Source organism: Leguminivora glycinivorella, chromosome 17 (assembly GCF_023078275.1).
Source record: "Leguminivora glycinivorella isolate SPB_JAAS2020 chromosome 17, LegGlyc_1.1, whole genome shotgun sequence".
Taxonomy (NCBI): Eukaryota; Metazoa; Arthropoda; class Insecta; order Lepidoptera; family Tortricidae; genus Leguminivora; species Leguminivora glycinivorella.
The window spans coordinates 20,858,878-20,881,504 of record NC_062987.1 but is presented as its reverse complement, the minus strand read 5'-3'; the positions used below and the strand labels follow the sequence as shown (position 1 = coordinate 20,881,504).

The window sequence follows — 22,627 nt, the reverse complement described above, 5'->3', positions numbered from 1 at the left end:
ATATACATTTTATACGGCAAAAGTGTTTGTTTTCACTCGTATCAAAGATTTTCATCCTATCATTTATAGCTACATAGAAGCTGCATAGACGGCCTATTTAGTAAAAGGCGTGAAAATGGATTTATAAATTCATAAATTGTATACATAGTAGTCAATTAGGTACCTACATATCCATTATGTCCATTATACTCAATCGATGATTCTATTCGTATAACTGATAAACCGTACTAAATAAGTGATGATTTCTATACCTTACGAAGGCTGAGCTCCGGTCTTAATGTCGATAGTCCACGTGCCCTTGTAAAATCTAGCTATCAATTTACAAGTGCCAACTACCGAACACTGTCGTACTTACCGTACCAAAATCCATAACAATTTGCTTATATTACCTTGACACTGGCAAAATAGTCCCTCCAATGGACTGAGGCCATTTAATTTTAAAAATTCAATTCAATTCAATACATCTAACTCAAACATTATTTTGCCTATTATGAGCCTTATGACACTTCAAGGTAGTAAAGTAAGATTCAGCTTTAATGTTGTAATTTTTTATTTCGAAACAGATATCAATAAGTATTAGTTTCTTATATAATTATGTAAATATGTTCATGTAAATAAAGAATAAGTATACAGATGCATTAAAAGTAGTGTTCTTATAGAATGAAAGGAATAATTGTTGCCTATCCAAGACCATATGTACCTATTTAGTTCAAAGAAATATTTCCACTAGTTTTAACTTTCTATATTTTTATTTTCTCCTCTTCGTGCTGTTGTCATAAGATACTTGTAGTATCTTGCCAAATCACTTCTCTTTTATTACCTTCTTATTATCTATTTACTTCATAATGGTTCAAAATGGTTTGACTTCTCAAAACTCCTCCGTGTTGAGTAGTCTCGTGTGTCCCGTGCCCGTGACGGGGGTTCGTTCCGAGAGCACCACGTATGTCTGGTACACGAGCAGTAGCATCGCCGAATATATCACTGGAAATATAAACACAATAGTTATATATTATGAGCATTTCTTTTTTTTTTTTTCTTTGTGTCACAGTTTCGTTTTCTTTCAACCCCTTATTTGCCAAGAGTGGCACTGAAGCTTTAGTAGTTTCATGTGTTCTGCCTACCCCTTTATGGGATACAGGCTTGATTGTATGTTATGATTGTATGTTCTTTTTTTGCCAATAAAAAAAATTTGATTGTTTTAGGGAATTTTAAGTCAATTGTACTCAGAATCACGAGTACTTTCAATCTCACAAGGAAACAAAAAGTGTCCCAGAATTTCCATACATTTTTGTTACTTTCCTCTTTTGTTACCCCATACAACATGTACGGAAAATGGTAACAAAATAAGAAAAAATCGTATGGGACAATTTTTGTAACTACTAGGATTGGAAAAGCTGGTAATTCTGAGTAGAAATAGCATTTTTCTTTTTCAAAAATACCACACTTCATAAAAGTGGCAAAAAAAAAGAAATGCTCATTTTCAAGAAGTGCTGGTAGCCTAGTGGTAGAAGGAAAACATCGTGAGGAAACCGGACTAATCCCAATAAGGCCTAGTTACCCTTCGGCTTGGAAGGTCAGATGGCAGTCGCTTTCGTAAAACTAGTGCCTACGCCAAATCTTGGGATTAGTTGTCAAAGCGGACCCCAGGCTCCCATGAGCCGTGGCAAATGCCGGGATATCGCAAGGAGGATGATGATCTATTACTTAAGGACACCGAGCAATCCGGCTCAACCCTGAGGGTCCGCTTTGACAACTAATCCCAAGATTTGGCGTAGGAACTAGTTTTTACGAAAGCGATTGTCCTGACCTTCCAACCCGAAGGGTAACTAGGCCTTATTGGAATTAGTCCGGTTTCTCCGCGATGTTTTCCTTCACCGAAAAGCAAATATCAAATGACATTTCGCACATTACTTCAGAAAAACTCATTGGTACGAGCCGGGGCTCGAACCCGCGACCTCCGGATCGAAAGTCGCACGCTCTTTACCGCTAGGCCACCAACGCTTAATTATATAGGTGTCCTTAATAGATATTTCATTAAAGTCTCTAAGTTTGTTTACACTAAAGTCTACACGTTGGCTTTGAAACCACGGACGCCTCCTAAAGGTCCTAAAAATTTTTTTTTCGTGATGGGAATGACCATAATATTTATTTAACAGCCCGTTCAAACTTTAATAGTGTCAATAGCGTCCGTCTGTCCGTCCGTCCGTACGTCCGTCCGTCCAGCCTGTGGCATCGTAGCTCCCGAACGGATGAACTGATTTCGATTTAGTTTTTTTTGTTTGAAAGCTGTTATACTATAGAAAATTATGTTAATTGTGTTACGTACCACAGACTCCAAGAGGAATCATTGCGTACAACACAACGTACAGCTGACCCCACTCGAGCCAGATGAAAACCACGGTGCCTATGGCGCCCAGGGTAACTGAGACCATCCCGTATATCAGGTACGTCATTATGTAGCGCTTCTTGTTCTGAAATAACATCAATCAATCAATAAGTTGCTTTAACCCTTCATTAGGGCACTGGTATCAAAAAAGACCAAAGAGTTTTCACAATTTTTTCAACTCTTCCCCGTTAAAGGTTTAATTTAATTTTAGGTGGGTAATTACATATAAGCTTTTCTCATTGACGGTCTTTTCTACAGACAACTTAATGATCGTCGACACAATGCTAAACAAAACCTTAAAAACAATTAGGTAGTACGTTGGTTTATCAGAAAATTCATATTGCTACATCATCATATCAGATGATGACGTGATTATGATGAGATGTGCATCATAATATCGTCATTATATTTACACGTGTGTGCAAAATTTCAGCTTCACCAAAACTAGGTGTACTTGCAATATTATGGGGTATGATTTGAAATTTCCCTCACAGTTTTATTAGTAAGTACATATCTTACCTTACGTAATCCATAGCAGAGTAATATTGTAAAGAAAAGAGCAATGCCAGAGCTGATACAACTCCCCACACTGACGCCTATATACGTCCAGTCTACTACCACGTCACTCAGAGCTTCGGGGTTGAAAATATTTACACAGTTTTATTACAATCTTACCTTACGGAACCGCAAAGAAAAGCGCTGTGCCGGAGCCGACGCAGCTATCCACACTGACGCCTATATACCAGTCTACCACGTCACTGAGAGCTTCGGGGTTGAAAATATTCACACAGTTTTATTAGTATCAGATCTTACCTTACGTAATCCATAGCTGAGTAATGTCGCAAATAATAGTGCTATGCCAGAGCCGACGCGACGCAGCTCGACATTGACGCCTAATATATACGTGCAGTTTACCACCACATCACTAAGAGCTTCGGGGTTGAAAATATTCACACAGTTTTATTAGTTCTTACCTTACGTAATCCATAGCTGAGTAATGTCGCAAAATAATAGTGCTATGCCAGAGCCGACGCGACGCAGCTCCCCACATTGACGCCTAATATATACGTGCAGTTTACCACCACGTCACTGAGAGCTTCGGGGTTGAAAATATTCACACAGTTTTATTAGTTCTTACCTTACGTAATCCATAGCAGAGTAATATCGCAAAGAAAAGCGCTATGCCAGAGCCAATACAACTCCCCACACTGACGCCTATATACGTCCAGTCTACTACCACGTCGCTAAGAGCTTCGGGGTTGCACCACAGGTATAAGATCAGGATCAGGAAGCCAAGGCTGGCGAGGGAGCCCAAACTGCATATGATCTGAAATTATCAGAAAAGGGGTAAGTAAACATAAAGATATATGTAACAAAAATTTAATTCATGTTAATTATAAGATGTAATGTTTTGAAAAGAAGTGGCCCGCCGAGTTTTTTGCCGGTCCCATAGTGGATACCCCCCTCCAACTGAGGGGGGACTGAAATCTTCTCGAGGCTGAGGCGTAGGGTTAGAGCCGGCGTAGCTTTATTTGACGTTCATAAGCGCATTGTATTATGCCTACTTGGAAAAATAAACATTTCATTTCATTTCATTTCATTTCACTTCATTCATTTCATTTCATTTCACTTCATTCATTTCATTTCATTTCATTTCACTTCATTCATTTCATTTCATTTCACTTCATTCATTTCATTTCATTTCACTTCAACTAAGATTGACAACCGATCTGGCCTAGCGCGTAACCGTAATGACCCTACCTGCTAAGCCGCGGTCCTGCGTTCGAATCCCAGTAAGGGCAGTATGATAATCACAGATAGGTATTTTTTCTTAAAATGTTTTCTATGTAGGTACATAACTATTTGTATATTATTATTATGTATATCGTTGTCTGAGTACCCAAAAGCCATAATATTTAGGTAAGGTCAGGTGGGGTAAGGGAAACATACTTCATTTTTTATATTTTACATCGAGCTCTAATCACTTTATTTAATGTCGTATATTCATCTTGACCGACACAAAGTATGCTTCTTTAAGTCTGCTTTCTAGGGCGAAATTAATTTTTAAACTAGCTTTATTGCATGTAGCTGGAAATTTATAAAATGTTTAGGCTGGTCCTGCCGTTTCCCTTTCCCGGGTTTTGGGGTAAGGGAAACACTTCGCTAAAATCTCAAAGTATTGGTGCTAGTGTGGATTATACCGGCAATGTAAATTAAAAAAAACATCACCAATCAAATGGAGACTTTGGTTCTTTGACATATAGTTTAAAATAGAAAATATTTACATAAATTGAAATTCGGGGTAAGGGGAACATATGGGCTTGAGACAGGGGTGGTTAACTAAAAATTATAATTGTTTTTGAAGATTTTTTTACAAGTTTTTTTCGAAAATTCAAATTTCAGTATTGCAAATTAAAAAACGACTATTAATTATTAGTAATTATTCGTATTTAAAATACTGAAGCTTGGATCAATACAAAATTTCTGTACTTATAGAATATGTGTCTCTGAAAATGTTCATGACCCCTGAAATCGGGAAAAGGAAACATATGTTCCACTTACCCCGGCTATTGGTAGTTCCCGTTACCCCGGTATGTCATTTGTAGGTTGTGTTATGAATCACGTTGAATTTTCATATTTACAGCATAGTTTTCTCAAATTCAAATACCAGACATGAACATTAAACATATAAAGGAATATTTACAGATTTTTATATTAAAGGAAAAAATCGAAAAATTTTTTTACGCTTCCGGCGGGACTTGAACCCGCATCATTTGCAATCCGTGCAAGGCTCTTAACCAATTGAGCTACGGAAGCCACGCCGGACATCGCAAATAGAGTTTGCATTATCCGACGGATTTTTAATATTCGAATAATTCGGATAATACAATTTTTATTATTCGAATATTCGAATAATTCGGATAATTTCGGATAATTTATTAAATGGAACAAAATTAATGTTACAGGTGCGTATAAGCGTGGAATTGATAACGGCTGAGATAGATGAGCGCCATAATGCGAAATTTACCTACATTTTTATTTATTTTTTTCGTAAATCAGCAAACTGTAGAAATTAAAACACACCTAGCTCTCTATCTTTAGTTCTATGACTAGAATCTTGCAATCAGATAGTGAGCTGTCGATATAAGACAGTTAGTAGTAGTGATTAGTTAGGTGTTAGGTATAACGAGAAGTTTTTCTGACAACACCTTTACCTTGGAAATGAATGGTAGAGAGGATGGCTTGTGTAGAGTGGAACGTGAGACAACATCATTGGATATGATGATGGTTATAGGCGATACAGCGTTGTCATATTATCCGTTCCGATATCGGATATAGGAAGGATGTCAAAGGCAAAAATCAAAGATGGCGCCTTGAATGATTTCGAGAATGTATAGGAGTCGGTCCTTCGCTCGATCGGATCGGATACTCATCTTATCTTAAATCTGCGGGGCCCTTCCGGATACACTTCGACCCATCGGGATCTTTTGTGCAATTACCCCCTTCGATCTTAAGATCCTTCAGCTATTCAGGAGCTTCTCGACCATCTCCACGTATCGGATGATGAGGCTCATGGGTAGCTCTCTGATGTCCTTTGGTACTAGGTAGCCTGCTCCAAAGTTCTTCATTCTTTGTCTGGCGAGGGCGTGACATTCAGACATTAGATGTCTGACGGTCTTTTCCTCTTCGCCGCACATGCGACAATCTGTGTAGTCAGCGTGGCCCATCTTGGCCAACATTCCTTTGATCCCGTAATGGCCTGTGAACACCCCCGTTATAATTTGGAGTTGTCTTTTGCCTAGCTTTCCTAACTTTTTGTTCCATCCAGATTCTACCCTCCGCATAAAGAGCTTTGAATGCTTCAGACCTACCAGGGCATCCCACTCTTTTTGGTGATTAGCCTTTGTATGGTCCTTCATAGCCGTTTTAATAGTTCCTTGTGACGTTGTCTTCAGACCTGTCCTTGGCAAGTTCATCAGCATTTTCATTGCCAATGAAGCCTTCGTGCCCCGGTATCCATACCAGTTGCATCTTGTTTTGCCTTTCAAGCTTGTTAAGAGCTTGGATGCCGTTTAATACCAGTCAAGAGTCACCTCTGGGCGATGTGAAGGCTTTGAGTGCCGCCTGACTGTCGCTAAGTATATAGATATTCTTTCCTTGGGTTTATCTAACTATATTTTTATGTACACAGGTAATTATTGCGTATGTCTCGGCTTAAAAGACAGTGGCATAATTGCCCATGCTGATACTACCACTGTAGTCACTAGTCATTTGCATAAATGCCTACGCCCGTACCAGATGCCATCTTGGACCGGATCGGATACTTAATATAAAAAGTTTAAAACTCTTTTCGTAGCCTCTAAACAAAAGCGTCCTGGTTAGGGTCTTAGAACAGGATTAACAGGAATGAGCAACTGAGCATAGGTACTCGTTCAAAACAGAATAACCAAAAAAAGAGAAGACCAATTAGTCGAAGACACTTCCTATCCAGGTGTGGATCATTTTAGACCTTACTTGCACAGTGGCTGGTACCAAAGTACCAATGGAAGGGGAAAGGCGATAAATAAGTATTGTACCACCAACATAAAATATAAATATAAAATATACAAGACATAAAATTTAAAAAAAATAAGAAGGAGGAGGTACAAAGGCGAACTTATTTACTCGGCAGCAATTTGATGGGTTTTAGTTTCCAAGTTGATCAGTAGATCGACTAAGATTTCAAAGTATAAGTAGTAATTAGACCGATTTTTGTGTATGAATGTAACTAAGGACTTAAAAGGAAAATGCCTTATATTTCTTAGTGAAGTGGAGGGAATTCTGGCGTACTAAATTGCCATGGAACTGATAACAGCTAAATTCGGAGTGAGGCGCTAAATTTCAATTTCAAAAAACAAGGGACCAGGAAATCTAGGTATAAATCTCCCTTATTAAGTACGGTTTTACAGATAACTTCACGTTAGCTATTAGCAGTAATGAAAGTAGGTTGGGGTAACGTTTTCATATTAAAAAATAATACTTGAACGTTTTTCTGTTTTTTTAAATCATCCAATTAATCGAATATTTGATAAGAACTGAGTGCGTGGGGTGAGGCATTCTGCTTACTTCTTGTCCACGAATGCTTTCTTTGTTTTGTAAATATTAGTTTGATTTTGAAGATAAATAGGTGTTAACTTGTTAGCAATAACATTGTCCGTATTAAGAATTGATCGAAATTGGTTTCAGTGACGTCTATCTATCAACTTAGTCAAGAAAACTTGAGACTTGACACGAGCTGTCTGTAGTTAATTACTCATTTAATATGTTTACCACTTGTTTTTCGCTCCTTCTGCAGCATGATTATTATGCCGTCGATGTTATTCAGTATTTTTTATCATCCTGTAAACTTATACATTTGATTTTTAGCTTTCACATAAAATTACGTATAAAATTACGTTTGTTGTTATTGTCTTGTCAGAACCTGCCTTTTAGTTAGTGTAGCTACCGCTGGCGCTAGTTGCAACTAGCAATGGCCGCCTTAATGAACAGCCATAGTATGGTACGACCAAACGATGGAACGCTGTGTGTGCGATCTGGTGTATGACGCTTTCCTTTTTTCTTTTTATTAATTTAATGTGTTCTGTCCTGTTCTGTTTGTTATTATTATTTTGTATACTTAGATCTTTCTTATATCACAGCCTGTTGTTATTTTTCTTGTAATGTTTTCAATTTTATTCTTTTTAACTGTAGTCCATTCTTCTTGTATCACATATATTTTGCATTTCTTCTGTCTGTTACCCTCCGTGAATCTTTCTCACTTGATGGTCTCATCGGAAGATCAGCGCTGGAAGTCACCAGCAACACGCTGAGATGAGGCCATTTCGTGGCACTTCATTACTTTCTGTCTTGTTGTTATTATGTGTTCTTTGTCTTGTCTGTGTTCACGAATAAATGTTTATTCTATTCTATTCTATTCTATTCTAAATATATTACTTATAAATAAAAAATAATGTTTATAGAAATTATCCGTTTATCCGGATAATTTCACTTGGATTATTCGAATATTTTCGGATAAAAATATTGGCGGATATTCGAATAATTCGGATATTCGAATATCCGGATTGCAAACCCTAATCGCAAATCTTTCCATGCCTTTTCCTTATGTACACACGTCTTGGGGTGACGTCTCTCGTTCCTTTAATATAAAAATGTTTAGAATCGTTAGCAGACGTTTCTGCTTGTTAAAAATAAATATTTACAGATATCAAAAGTCTTCGGACATGACTTTTTGCTACCCAAATCACTACACAAATAATACTCGTCCAACTCGTGGTCTTGTAGCACGACAACTGATTTTTTGTTTTTGTCAAGGACGCACACTCCTTAGAGCTAGCGCTATTTTTGTTTTTGTTTCGGAACTAAATCCTAGGTAGTACGTTACCGACCACCAAATGACCCAGCTACAGTCTATGAATTCAGAGTTACCGATCAGTGTTTCCCTTCCCCCATAGTCCCCCTTACCCCACCTGACCTTACCTAGTTTATTTTTCAATAACGCCGTGGCTTGCGTGGGCGACGGTCGCGCGATGGTCGCGCGACGGCGATGCGACGCATACGAAATCAAACCTTATCGATATGGAAGTATGAGACGCGACGGCGACGGTCGCGCGACGCGACCGTCGCCCACGCAAGACACGGCGTAACTGGTAAAGACTTTGTTGGTTTTTGGGAAACGGATATTTGTTGCATTTCATAAGTTGCATTTCATCCACAAGAGTTATAATCATTTGTTTTGTTTGCACTGTATCTTTTTTTGTATCTTTTCTGAGGTGTGCCAATAAAGAGTAGGTATTCTATCTAATATCTATCTATCTCAGAGTTAATTTGATACAGATTTTAACTTGATGTTTTAAGCTAGCTGGTAAAATGTGACCTTTAGATATATGAATTATGAATGCTTATTGAATTGATAGATTTTATTTAAATTATGTTTTACATTTGGTATTTTCCTGGTGACGACGTTTCTTTAAACAAAAACGTCAATTTTTGACACAGACACATCCGAATCACATCGAATCTAGATTTAATTTATGGCGTATTTTAATGTTGGAATCGGACCGCATATTGGTGTCTTCTTTTTTTTAAACCCCGACGCAAAAACGACGTTTGTCTGTTTGTCTGTCTGTCTGTGTGTGTGTTTATCTGTGGCATCGTAGCTCCCGAACGGATGAACCGATTTAAGTATATTTAGTTTTTTTGTCTGAAAGCTGAGTTAGTCGGGAGTGTTCTTAGCCATGTTTCATGAAAATCGGTCTACTATGTCGCGGTCGGGGGTTTTTTCAAAAATTTATTTTTGTGGTTAGGTTATTGTCAAATTACATACCGCATTGATGATCGAAAATATAAAGCATCCTTTTTCAATTGGCATCCCGCAGCATATCGAAGGCGAGCAGCATTGACACCGCCGTCTGAAAAAATAAAATAAATATTAAAATAAAACACTGATTTAAATTTCACGATTATTACACATAATTATTTAAAATCGGACTTAATCGCGTATGACTACATATTAAACTGACCTCCAACGTTTCAGGGACGGCGTTGTCCCCGTGGTCTCGGAGAAGACTGGCTTAAAATGACATCAACACCTTCTGACAGCCGCGTGAGTTTTTCGAACTACCCGCAGTGCTTTTGATTATCAACTTGAACTGTTTGCGCACTAGGGATGTTACTCTGTCGACACACAACACTGACGATATTCGATTTAACGACTTGATTTGGAGGTCAGTTTAATATGTAGTCATACGTGATTAAGTCCCGATTTTAAAAATAATTATCAAAATGTAAAGTCTAGTGGAAACTGTACTACTGATTAGCCAAGTTAAGGGTCCCCCCACATCTAGCGTCTCGCGAGCGTCGCGTCGGGCCAACTGTATGGAAAAAGACGCCGCGTCGACGCGACGTCAACGCGGCGTCGGGCTTTGCCCATACAGTTGGCCCGACGCGACGCTCGCGAGACGCTAGATGTGGGGGGACCCTAACTCTACTCTTCATTTCGAATAAGGAAAGTAAAATACACGAGCTAAATATGTATACAATTTAAGTAAGTATGTATGTAGTAGGTAGTCATTATTATTATTTGTGGAATGGACAGTCGGACAGTATCGACAAGCGTCAATTAATTAGGTACTTATAATACTCATACATGGTACATATCAAATTGGAAATCGAATAACAAATTCATGTTAACTAAACTTTCTTTAGTGCGAATAAACTGAAAATAAAGTACCTAACTTTAAATTAAAACGATCTAGTTTTACTACTAGTACTTTTTGATCATCTCCCCGTCAAGGCCGTGTTGTGGATATATAATGGAGGATAATCTCTAAATTACCAATTTTCAGATTAAAAAAAAAACTTTTTGAGCAACAACGACCCACTTTCAAAGTATGACAAAAGAAAAAGTCCTTGTATTGTTGTTTCTTATATATTTGACACTGGACTGGTCCTTGAATAGTAGGAAATACATTTAGCCACACTAATTTTAGGTTCAGTATAAGTAAATATTTGTTAAGACGATACAGGAGCAAAAATGCTAAAATGGAAAGGGGGGCTCCTTTCAATTTGCGAATTTTAGTTATATACCCTATACTAGTTTTATTAACTAGATTTATCGAAAAAAAATTGTCCATTAAGAATAACTCAGTTAAAAGATATTGCGAACTTTATTTTGGAAATTTTGCGTCTTTAAAAATAAAAATGACAAAAAATCAAAACGGTCCGACATAGATAAAAAAAATAATAATCTATTCTGAGAAAATCATTGCTCTATCTTCAAAAGCCAGGAATATGGAGAATTGACCCCTCCTGTATCGTCTTAATGATTTAAATAATAAAATGATTAAATAATATACTTACTTTGACTCCATCTTTACCAACACACAACACGTTCACTGATACCTAAATAAAAAAAAACAGTGACTTCTCTGCCACAGATACCACAGTCCAAAACAAATAAAAACTTTTGAATATAGAATTTGTGAAGAGAAAACACGCTAAGGAGTCGATAAGTCCCCCAATTAGATATTACTGCTCTTATGCGTAGTACAGCAGTATTATTGTATCTGAATCAGTGACCAATGTTTTAGTAATCTCTGCCAAATTATGACATCACGATATCTATAAATACAGTAGTCGAAATATAGAATGCTGCAGTAGCATTCGAGGTTAGTACTATTTGAAGTAGGGGTTTCAACTAGGGTGCTGCTTATTTTATCGATTTTAAAATGTTCTATGTGGCACCCCTTAAAAATGTTCTCTGCCACTAAACAAACGGTTTGTAATTTTTTCAGAATTTTCCGTTACATATTAGGAGTCGCTACCACACATTGAAATAAAAAATAAAAAAACATGTTATGTAAGGAATCAAAATTTCATATTATTCAATTCAAATTCAATTCAATTCAAAAAAATAATTTCAGGTAAATGAGCCATAGTAAAATAATACATTAAATACAATAAAAGCACAGAATTTAAACATTAAAAAATCGTCAATAAAAATTAAAAATAAAATAAAAATAAAGGTAAAATTCAAACCATAAAATAAAAGTCAAAAAACATAAAAATTTAAATTATTAAATCTATTCCGGTATTTACATTAAATTATACACCACGCCTCTAGAACCCATAGGCAAAGAATTCCAGTGTCTCCAGAATGTACCGGCAGGATACCCAGACATGAGCTGAAGCAGGCTGTTGGGACCATCACGTACCCAACGTATTATATGTATATTATATTATATGTATATTAGATTATATGTGACGTTATCTGGGTAAAGGGATCTTATTGTCTCATAACGCCGCAAGCGCCAACGACAATTAGGTCCCTTTACCCAGATAACGTCACATATAATATAAACGTCTATGCCCTATGGGTATGTGGTGTCATCATGGCACCATCTTCCTTAAGGACAATATAATGTCTGATATCCAGTTGGTTACCAAAAATTCATATAATTTTCATAAAGTTGGAATGAAAAAGCGCTAAGCTGAGGAAATCACCGGCCTTTGCCCAGCAATGGGGCATATAAACGGATATTAAAGAAATAAAAAAATTAAAAAGTTAACATTGCGGCAGTAATGCGGCGGCAATATGTCACTCTCATTTTAATAACTGCGCACGCGCGTAACACGGCCCTGTGTTTTAAACATTCGGCCGGCCTCGGAACCAGAGGCCGTGAGTTCTATTCTCAATTGAGACAATATTTCCACTTTTTCATTATTCGCGTCATTTTTATTGTCAAGGATGGGAAGCAGTTGGGCCATTTTTTTCAAAGTTGTCCACTCCACTTTTTTTTTATTTGGATTTTTTTATGTGTTTTCCACTCAGAATCGCGAGCTCTTTCAATCCTAATAGGAGAAAAAAGTGTCCCAAGGTTTTTTTTCCCATTCCGTTACCATTTTTTCATACATTTTGTATGGCGGTAACGGAATGTTCGATAAAATGAATGGAAATCTTGGGACATATTTTTTCTCCTATCAGGATCGAAGGAGCTCTCGATTCTGAGTATCAATCGCGTAAAAACTACCCATGTTACAAAAAAAGTGGAGTAGACAACTTTGAAAAAAAAAATGGCCCAGTTACTTGCAGGCTGAGGATTTTTTAAAGAAGGAATGCAAAAAGCATGATATTTTCATTAAGGTTAAATCCACTTAATATGATAGCTAATGAGTTGACCTATCACCCCTTTTCATTTTGGGCTTTGGTTTTAAGTAGATATAACGAAATAAGATGTACTAAATCGTTGTCATACTTTGTTTTTATTTTTATACAATTTCTAACTTTAATGCTGTTGCAAAAATATGCAGTAATAATACTACCGTTCTAAATATAAACACAGAAAGGTACATATTAATACCTATGTATCAAATGTATTGAATTCATTGCGTGTCTTGAAAATTAGACGGCTTTCCAGTTCATATTTTATCATGGTGCCTTATTAATAATTAAAATACCAAATTTCAAGTAAATCGGTCCAGTAGTTTCGGAGAAAATTGGCTGTGAGAGACGGACAGACAGACGCACGAGTGATCCTATAAGGGTTCCGTTTTTCCTCTTTAAGGTAAGGAACCCTAAAACCTTATTAAGTATTGATAAAATACCACGAATTACAATGATCAAAAATTTAAGGTACCTACTGGAAAGTAAATTGACATTATTAGCAAAAGTACTAAATAGTAAACAATAAAATTGTAAGTGTAGTATATATAATAAATTAATTGTAAATTAAGTATTAGTGTTATAGACATGCAGTAAAAATATTAAAGTTATAGCATAACTATTTTCAATATTTAAATACTTTTTAAACTTAAATTACATTTCACCCCAACAATTACATCATCGGTAAATTAACCTAAATTTTTAAACCAATTCACAATTTTATTTCCCACCTCCTTAGTTTTCTCTGCTATAACTCCGAAGTTTTCGCCTACTTTTTGAATTCCGAACTCGACATAATTCTTGACACCTTCGCTCGCAGGAATACTTTGAGCTATCGCCGTTAGAGGGGAGTATACCCTTCCTTTTGAATAAGGTCCTTCTATGCAGCCACTCTCACAGTTGCAGCAGCCCACATTGCAGGGACCTTTGCCACAGCATAAGGTCTGCTCCACATAAGATCCATCAGCACATATAGGTTGGTCTCTTCCGTTCGGATGGAAATAGGCAGGACAGCAGTTTTTGGTGAATACTTCCAAATGATGAGCTTGGATATGGACAACACATACAACGATGACTAAAATGTAGATGTATTTCATGATGCCGATCTCAACGAGATGCTTCTTGATGGAGGCAGTGAAGAGACAATGAATGGTATTTAACAGAAAGTGAAGTCGTTTATATAGTAGGATAAGAGTCATCGTTTGACGCAAATAAGGAGATAATGGTTTTTGGATTAAAGTTATCCTGTGGAATGATTCAACGGGAATCGAAACGGAAAATGTATGATCTGTTCTAATTCTATTAATGGCAATTGACGTTGGAGGAAAATCAAATGTTGATAACGAAGAATGTGAAGCAACAAAGAATAAGCAAATGAAATAGGCAAAGGCAAAAAAATAGGCGAAATATTTTAGTACAGTAGAACATTTGACGTTTTGAAGAAATCAAATGTTGGTAAAGACTTAAAGAGGAATATGAAGTAGCATAAAATAGGCAAAGGTAAAGTTCGTTAAACTAGGGGATTAGTTGTCAAAGCGGACCCCAGGCTCCCATTAGTCGTGGCAAATTCCGGGATAACGCAAGGAGGATGATAAGAAGGTCATACATTTTGCAGTCTGTGATTCCCGTAGTTATCTCACGCCACATAATGTCGTGCAAATCGATTCACAACATCCACAATTTGATAATAATTATAATATTTTATAGTAATTATAATTTGATAGCACAGATTCATTTCAGCACAGCTACGAAACAGATGTTGTCGCCATGTATTGAAAATAGTGCTATTTTTATACCTACTTTTTGAGATTATCCTCATTTGAGATATAAATAGTGATTTGAGTGTCCGGTGTTTTTTTCACTACTCGAGCTCAAGTAATGGAAGCTCCGGAGTTTAAGAGATGTTGCTTTTGCCTACCACTGAGAAGGGGACTTATTGCTTGGGGATATGTTAAAGTTGTAAGTTTTTATTTTTTTTATCACACCAAACTAATGAGATTCACATGCTTAACCTTTTGGTTATTAGTTATAGGCGGTCAACCAAATTTTGGCACTAAAAAATAGAGCAGCAAAGGAGAATGGTCATTTTGTCCCATGACTGTATACTGATGGGACATGGCTCGTTTGAAAAAGATTGTAATGTCATTACTTTGTAGGGCTCACCGGCCGGTCTTCATAAAACTCGTGCCTTTCTAACCCTTGATGTTGGCGGAATCATTGACGAGCCATAACACTTAAAAATTGATGGAAAATATAAGGGCGAAGGTTACATTCACACAGAAAATTTGAAATTCGAGCCGTTTTTAGTGCCAAGATTTGATTGACCGTTTAGTTTTTTTTACTATTTAAATGCTGGACTCTCTTCTGTTACAGACCCTCAACATGTTCATGTTAGCCTTCGCAGGGTTGATGTTCTACATTCTCGCCTCGTACAATTCCAGCTCATACAATTCAGATGTTGCTATATTTTCGATTATCTGCATTTGCTTGCCCATCGATATTGCTTTCACTATCGTTCTCATCGTGGCAGGACATAAGGTAAGTTTCGAGTTAGTAAATTATATTTAAAATTGCAAACGAGACTTAATCGCTTATAACTAAGTATCTATGTTTCAACAATAAGCTCCGACGCGAGCAGACTGTTTTGCTCCGAGGCCGCAGAGACAATGCCGTCCTTGAAACGTCGAAAGCTAGCCATTATGCGATGATATTGGAACTTTTTTCCTTTTTTTATTTACGTTTTATTAACCACAAGTTTATTATCTCAATTATATTATCATGACATGTCCTGTTACCCCGTTTCATTTTCTTAGTGTTTAGTTATATCAAAGACATATATAACTCCGTATAGACAGATAAAGTCTAAGAAAAAAACGTACCTCAGTACCATACAGAAAAAGGTACGGTGGCCTAGATGGCATTACACCTTTGGGGTACGCTCAGCTAGATGGCGTTAATATTAATATTTGACATTTTAAAACATATCAAGCTAAGAATATGGGCCAAAGTGTCAAAACTGAGGTTCAAAAGTTTTAAGACTGTGTCAAGAGATGGCAGTCTATGCACTGTGATTACACATTTTACTTCGACAGTAACTCTCTATAATACTCGATCCTCTTTGGTTATATGGATTATAACGGCCAAGTGGCCGTTATAATCCATATAACCAACTTGCGTTAAGTTTGTTTGTTGTTGTTGTTGTTATGTTTTGTGCGTTTGTATTTTTCTCTATAAGAAGATATAAATAACAAGTTTTTTGTTTCAGAAAAGTATTAAGCTGCTGAAAATCTCCTATGAATACAATACAGTATGGTTGGGTATGTTGACGCTAGTGACATGCTTCATGCTGTATTTGGACATCGGTTTTGTCCAAAGACTGTGGCCATACATTGAAGACAGAAAGTATTTGATATTGGAATTCTTTACCGGCTCAGCATTTGGCATCTGCTTTATATGTACGTACAGTGCCTATGCCATATGAAGGTATAATTTGTCTACATTTGATTAAGTAATCTATTTTTCATTAGTGTACCTACATTTTTATTTTATTTTAATATCTGCTGTAAAACTTCCCCAACTATAATCCAATACTGCAATTATGGTCCACAAGTTTTAGTCCGAGTATTTTCATACATTTATACCTATAATTTTACTAGTCTAACCTAACGTAATATCATTCTAATAATGTTGACAGACCTAATTTACTAAAAACCTACTCATATCCGAAACTTCGGTTTCTTAAGTGCGTTTTCACATTATCCGATCCGATATTGGATGTAGGACCGATATCCCATACATTACAGGCGCCATTTGGATTTTCTCCATTGAAATCCTTCCAAAATTCGATAATGAATCGGATAATGTGAAAACAGACTAAGGATGATTTGTAATTTAATTACACTGATTACAGATGCAATAAAAGCTTTTAATACTTCATTTTATTTAAAACATTTTTTTCTTATTTCAGTTGTTCAAATCTACGTAATTTTACTGATACGTAGCGAACTGAAAAAACTACAGAACCAAACCCTAGAAATGCAGTTCACAAATCACGTGAGCTCCGGAGAGCCGCTGTGCACGCTTCACAACCAGTGCACGGATAAGAAAACCGTGCAAGATGGTTGCACAGACGAGAAATGAGGAGATTTAGTATTTATATAGACAAAATGGACAAGTATCAGTATTGTCAGAATTACAAAATATAAGTATATGATAATTAATGACTTTTCAATTTAAGATTTCCATAGAGTGCATTTGCATGTTAAATTTATCTTGTTATTTAATGCATGTTAATTATAAGATGTAATGTTTTGAAAAGAAGTGGCCCGCCGAGTATCTTGCCGGTTCCATAGTGGATACCCCCCTCCCAACTGAGGGGGGACTGAAATCTTCTCGAGGCTGAGGCGTAGGCTTAGAGTCGGCGTAGCTTTATATGCCTACTTGAAAAATACATATTTTTTTTTTTCATTTTAAATATCATTTAATTTTTATTGTTATTCATCTCATTCTTATGTTTCTCTAAGATACTAAAGTTTAACAGCCAATCTATGGCCAAGAAGCTTTTATCTGTGTACTAGGGCAACGTATTAGGTGGGTATAATCTTGGCATAAGGTAAATTGACATTTAAAAAGTTCGAATAGATAGATTTATCTATGTATGATAAATCATTTATTTGGCAAACTGCAAACACAGACAATATACAGATTAAAGGAAACACACAAGTTAATCGCAACATAATAAAAAGAGATAGCAATAAAATGAATAAAAGACAGTAAAAAAAAAGTAAAAAAATAAAAAAGTACAGAATACAACTGTGTGCGTTGCAGCAGGAGAAGAGGGTCTAGGCTCAGTGATACGCTTCGCTCTGTCGACAAAAGCACTGATTTTCTGCCGGAACCCAGGTCAATATTTATTCATATACACGGCGAATAGTTATTCATATACACAGATTCTGGCGGCTTCCGTAACTCAATTGGTTAAGGCGGACAAATCCCGCTGGAAGCGTACATTTTTTTCTTTTCCTTTGACGACCGGTTTGGCTCAGTCGGTTCTGACCCTGCCTGGTGAGCCGCGGTCCTGAGTTCGAATCCCGGTAAGGGCATTTATTTGTGTGATGGGATTTATTTGTTCCTGAGTCATGGACGTTTTCTATCTATATACAAGTAAATTAATTTTTATTAAGCAGAAACGTCTGCTGAAGATTTGCGAAGTCCGGCGTGGCTTCCGTAGCTCAATTGGTAAGAGCATTGCACGGATTGCAAAAATGGTGCGGGTTCAAGTCCCGCCGGAAGCGTAAATTTTTCCATTTTTTCCTTTAATATAAAAATATATACAAGTATTTGTATATTATGTATATCGCTGTATAACCACAATACAAGCCTTCTTGAGCTTACCGTGGGGTTCAGTCAATCTGTGTACCTAAGAATGTACTATAATATTTATTTATTTAATATAAAAAATAATGTAAACGTAGATATTCTAAGCGTCAGTTTGTCATCGTTCGTTACTAAATTTACCATTCCTTCGTAATTTTTTTGTATGGGTATTTCCATAGACATCAGCTGCGTAACTTTGATTTGTCTACTTCGTGTTGTGTTTGATGCAACATGCAACTGACCATAAACCCAATGTTAGAGGCAGAGTTCGTGACAACTTATCCATAAAACATTGACCTAGGGCCATTTTGCTCGCGTTAGGATAATGTTATCTGTCGCCACCGACTGCTTCCTAAAATAACACCCACAAACAGATAAAAAAAAAACAATTTCCAGTTCAATTCCAATTACGAAACAGTTGCGGGCAGTTTCAGCCACTTCTTTGATTTAAAAAAATTCAATTTTTCTATTAAAATATGGCAATGCAGAGAGAAGCACCGGAGTTCAAACGATGTTGTTTTTGTATACCCTTGAGAAGAGGATTGATAGCTTGGGGATATGTTAAACTGGTAAGTACATTTTAGTTAAAGACACTATTATGCGCTGGTGGCCTAGCGGTAAGAGCGTGCGACTTTCAATCCGGAGGTCACGGGTTCGAACCCTGGCTCGTACCAATGAGTTTTTCGGAACTTATGTGCGAAACGTCATTTGATATTTGCCAGTCGCTTTTCGGTGAAGGAAAACATCGTGAGGAAACCGGACTAGTTCCAATAAGGTCTAGTTTACCCTTCGGGTTGGAAGGTCAGATGGCAGTCGCTTTCATAAAACTAGTGCCTACGCCAAATCTTGGGATTAGTTGTCACAGCGGACCCCAGGCTCCCATGAGCCGCGGCAAATGCCGGGATAACGCAAGGAGGATGATGAGCGTCATTATATAAATCTTATTTTGTGTCCGCACACCGTAAGTAGTTAATTAATGCACGGTGAGCTGCAAAAGTGGATGGCGAATTTATCAATGAATCCATTCATAATTTCTCCTTGCAATTTGGTAGCTCACTGTACAACTCTAAACAAGTAGGTATAAATTTTTATTTAAATAGATATCGACATGTATTACAAGTATAAAGGTATAATGTGAATAGTCACCACTTTCTTAATTGCATAATTTTATGTCAATTTTGGCCCACCTTTCTGGGTACATGTGGCAGACTCGTTCAGCTTAGACCCATTAGCGTTTAATGGAAATCCTATAGATATGCTCTGTGACCCTAAAACCTACGCCCAAGCGAAAAAGGGTCAAAGCTGTTAGGACATCTCATTAGCTATCGCATTAAGCGAATTTGACCTTAATAAAAATGTCATGATTTTCGAGATACTGGCACGTTTTTACTTTAATCTTAGATCAAATCAAACTATTTTCTCATAGAAAATATTTTAATTTGTATTATTAAGTAGTCTCACTACTATCATACTATAAATATTAAATAAATGTCATATACAAAGAAAAAATTACCAATGCCTCCAAGTATTCCAAGCTGGATTCGAATTCGAACCAGAGTACTCCGCTAACCGGACGGATGCCTGAACCACTCGGCCATCGGTACACGAAAGCAAGGGTCGAAATTTTCAAGTATATATGATACTAGCTTTTACCCGCGGCTTCGCCCGCGTAATAAAAGTATTCATTAAGATTTTCATTTGGATCCGTAGGGACCGTAGGTTTCTCTGTAGGTATATTTATCTGCGATTATTTCGATTGCACATAATACTTTTGCTTGCAATGATTGTAGAAATATTACACATCGACCACAGCGTAGGTAATTCTATATACGCTGGGGAAACCTTTATAAACATCCCACATAGCCCGTATTTCGACACTATGATCGGTGGGTAAAAAGTACTTTTTTCTATTATCCCTTACAATTTTTTACATTTTGCTTATACTTATCGCAAACGTAATCTCCAAGCAAGCAAACAACGATCGTCTTAGAGCACATTGATTGTAAGAGACCGCCGACCGATTATCCGTATCCCTCTAACGATACCCATGCATATTATCCGTATCCGTATCCGTATCCGTATCCGTATCCGTATCCGTATCCGTATCCGTATCCGTATCCGTATCCGTATCCGTATCCGTATCCGTATCCGTATCCGTATCCGTATCCGTATCCGTATCCGTATCCGTATCCGTACCCGTACCCGTATCCGTATCCGTATCGCTATCGCTATCGCTATCGCTAACGCTATCGCTAACGCTATCGCTAACGCTATCGCTAACGCTATCGCTAACGCTATCGCTAACGCTATCGCTAACGCTATCGCTATCGCTATCGCTATCGCTATCCCTATCGCTATCCCTATCGCTATCCCTATCGCTATCCCTATCGCTATCCCTATCGCTTTCCCTATCGCTATCCCTATCGCTATCCCTATCCCTATCCCTTATCAAGATGTTTAATGATATAACACTTTAAGTTCTCGCGCTTTGTACACATATTTAAAGTCACATACAGGTCGAACGCGATTAATTAACATTTTTTTTACCTTTTTTCCCAACATTTCGGCCAGGTTGCACTGGCCGTGGTCGCGGAAGACTGACGTCCCAGCAAAATGTCACCGGAGATGTAAACAACACAAAACTACCCGATATTAATTTATATAAATGTTCGGGGTAGACAAATAAATATAATCTACCCGCTTTTAGTTAATGTTTATTTCCCACCATGTTTATTTTAAAGGTAAAAATAATGTTAATTAATCGCGTTCGACCTGTATGTGACTTTAAATATATGTTTAATGATTTCTTATCAAGTGCTAAAATATAAAGTTTCATGGTTTTATCATTTAAAATTAAGAAATCCCATACAAACTTTCAACCTCTTTTTCAACCCCTTCATCCCTTTTTTTCGAAATAAAAAGTAGCCTATGTTCTGTCTCAGGGTCTAAAGATTGTCTGTTCCAAATTTCATCAAAATCGGTTGCGTGGTTTAAGCGGGAAAGCGTAACAGACAGACAGACAGACAGACAGACAGACAGACAGACAGACAGACAGACAGAGTTACTTTCGCATTTATAATATTAGTATGGATAGTATGGATGGATGGATTAGTATGGATGACACAGGTTTTTACTTTTTTTCTGTACGTTTTCTAATTAAACGGCCAATTAATGAGATCTCCTATCACTATTTTCATTTTGGCGTTGGTTTAAGGGACACCCAGTAGGTAGATATTATTCTGTATATTTGATAAAAAGTCCTTTTTAGGGTTCCGTAGTCAACTAGGAACCCTTATAGTTTCGCCATGTCTGTCTGTCCGTCCGTCCGTCCGTCCGCGGATAATCTCAGTAACCGTTAGCACTAGAAAGCTGAAATTTGGTACCAATATGTGTATCAATCACGCCAACAAAGTACAAAAATAAAAAATGGAAAAAAATGTTTTATTAGGGTACTCCCCCTACATGTAAAGTGGGGGCTGATTTTTTTTTTCATTCCAACCCCAACGTGTGATATATTGTTGGATAGGTATTTAAAAATGAATAAGGGTTTACTAAGATCGTTTTTTGATAATATTAATATTTTCGGAAATAATCGCTCCTAAAAGAAAAAAAAGTGCGTCCCGCCCCTCTAACTTTTGAACCATATGTTTAAAAAATATGAAAAAAATCACAAAAGTAGAACTTTATAAAAACTTTCTAGGAAAATTGTTTTGAACTTGATAGGTTCAGTAGTTTTTGAGAAAAATACGGAAAACTACGGAACCCTACACTGAGCGTGGCCCGACACGCTCTTGGCCGGTTTTTTTTATCAAATACTGATATTTATGAAAAATTACTTTTCATTGTTACAGATACTGGACCTCTTGGTGTTAGCATACCTATCACTGATGTTTTTCTGGTTGGCTCACTATGGTTTAAGATTCGTGTCTGTGTATATGTTGACGTATATATTTATTGCTGTTTGCTCATTTCTTGATACCGCATTCAGTATCGTCTTCATTGTGGCTGGACATAAGGTATGTTTTGGCTCTAATCAATAACCCTGTGATAGGCGCTAGCAACTGTAATGGGACGTTACATATGTATAAATCCTGTAAAAACTTATTTATAAAAAAATGCTGAATAAATTTGTCATAATTTGTGACACTAATTTATTTCCAGCTTTA

The 22,627-nt window shown here is 36.9% G+C and overlaps 3 protein-coding genes across 4 annotated transcripts in view; 2 read left to right on the top strand and 1 right to left on the bottom strand.

The window, feature by feature from the left end:
* Positions 1-665: 665 nt before the first annotated feature.
* Positions 666-11,463, bottom strand: LOC125235356. The gene is made up of 5 exons (XM_048141899.1): positions 11,285-11,463; positions 9,750-9,834; positions 3,525-3,713; positions 2,327-2,471; positions 666-981 (listed from the first exon to the last, which is right to left on the bottom strand). The coding sequence occupies exons 1-5, from the start codon at positions 11,293-11,295 to the stop codon at positions 869-871; spliced, it is 543 nt and encodes a 180-aa protein (XP_047997856.1). The 5' UTR covers positions 11,296-11,463; the 3' UTR covers positions 666-868.
* A 3,388-nt stretch (positions 11,464-14,851) lies between these two features.
* Positions 14,852-22,627, top strand: part of LOC125235633 — a 13,860-nt gene continuing 6,084 nt past the window's right edge. Inside the window, exons 1-4 of the mRNA XM_048142230.1 lie at positions 14,852-15,044; positions 15,459-15,623; positions 16,351-16,540; positions 17,053-17,223. Coding sequence (XP_047998187.1) covers positions 14,964-15,044; positions 15,459-15,623; positions 16,351-16,540; positions 17,053-17,223 — 607 coding nt within the window. The 5' untranslated portion in view covers positions 14,852-14,963. The remainder of the gene's footprint in view (positions 15,045-15,458; positions 15,624-16,350; positions 16,541-17,052; positions 17,224-22,627) is intronic.
* LOC125235277 overlaps positions 18,816-22,627 on the top strand; it is a 22,066-nt gene continuing 18,254 nt past the window's right edge. The window contains exons 1-2 of one of the 2 annotated variants that reach the window (XM_048141782.1): positions 18,816-19,030; positions 22,313-22,477. In XM_048141782.1, coding sequence (XP_047997739.1) covers positions 18,938-19,030; positions 22,313-22,477 — 258 coding nt within the window. In that variant the 5' untranslated portion in view covers positions 18,816-18,937. The remainder of the gene's footprint in view (positions 19,031-22,312; positions 22,478-22,627) is intronic. The other variant, XM_048141786.1, reaches the window with a different exon arrangement.

Excerpts from the sequence above, each read along its gene's own strand:
- LOC125235356 (XM_048141899.1), bottom strand. Across the intron at positions 3,714-9,749 it reads TATTTTCGATCATCAATGCG|ATCATATGCAGTTTGGGCTC; the intron begins GTATGTAATTTG and ends TGATAATTTCAG. Across the intron at positions 2,472-3,524 it reads TCTGCTATGGATTACGTAAG|AACAAGAAGCGCTACATAAT; the intron begins GTAAGAACTAAT and ends ATGTTATTTCAG.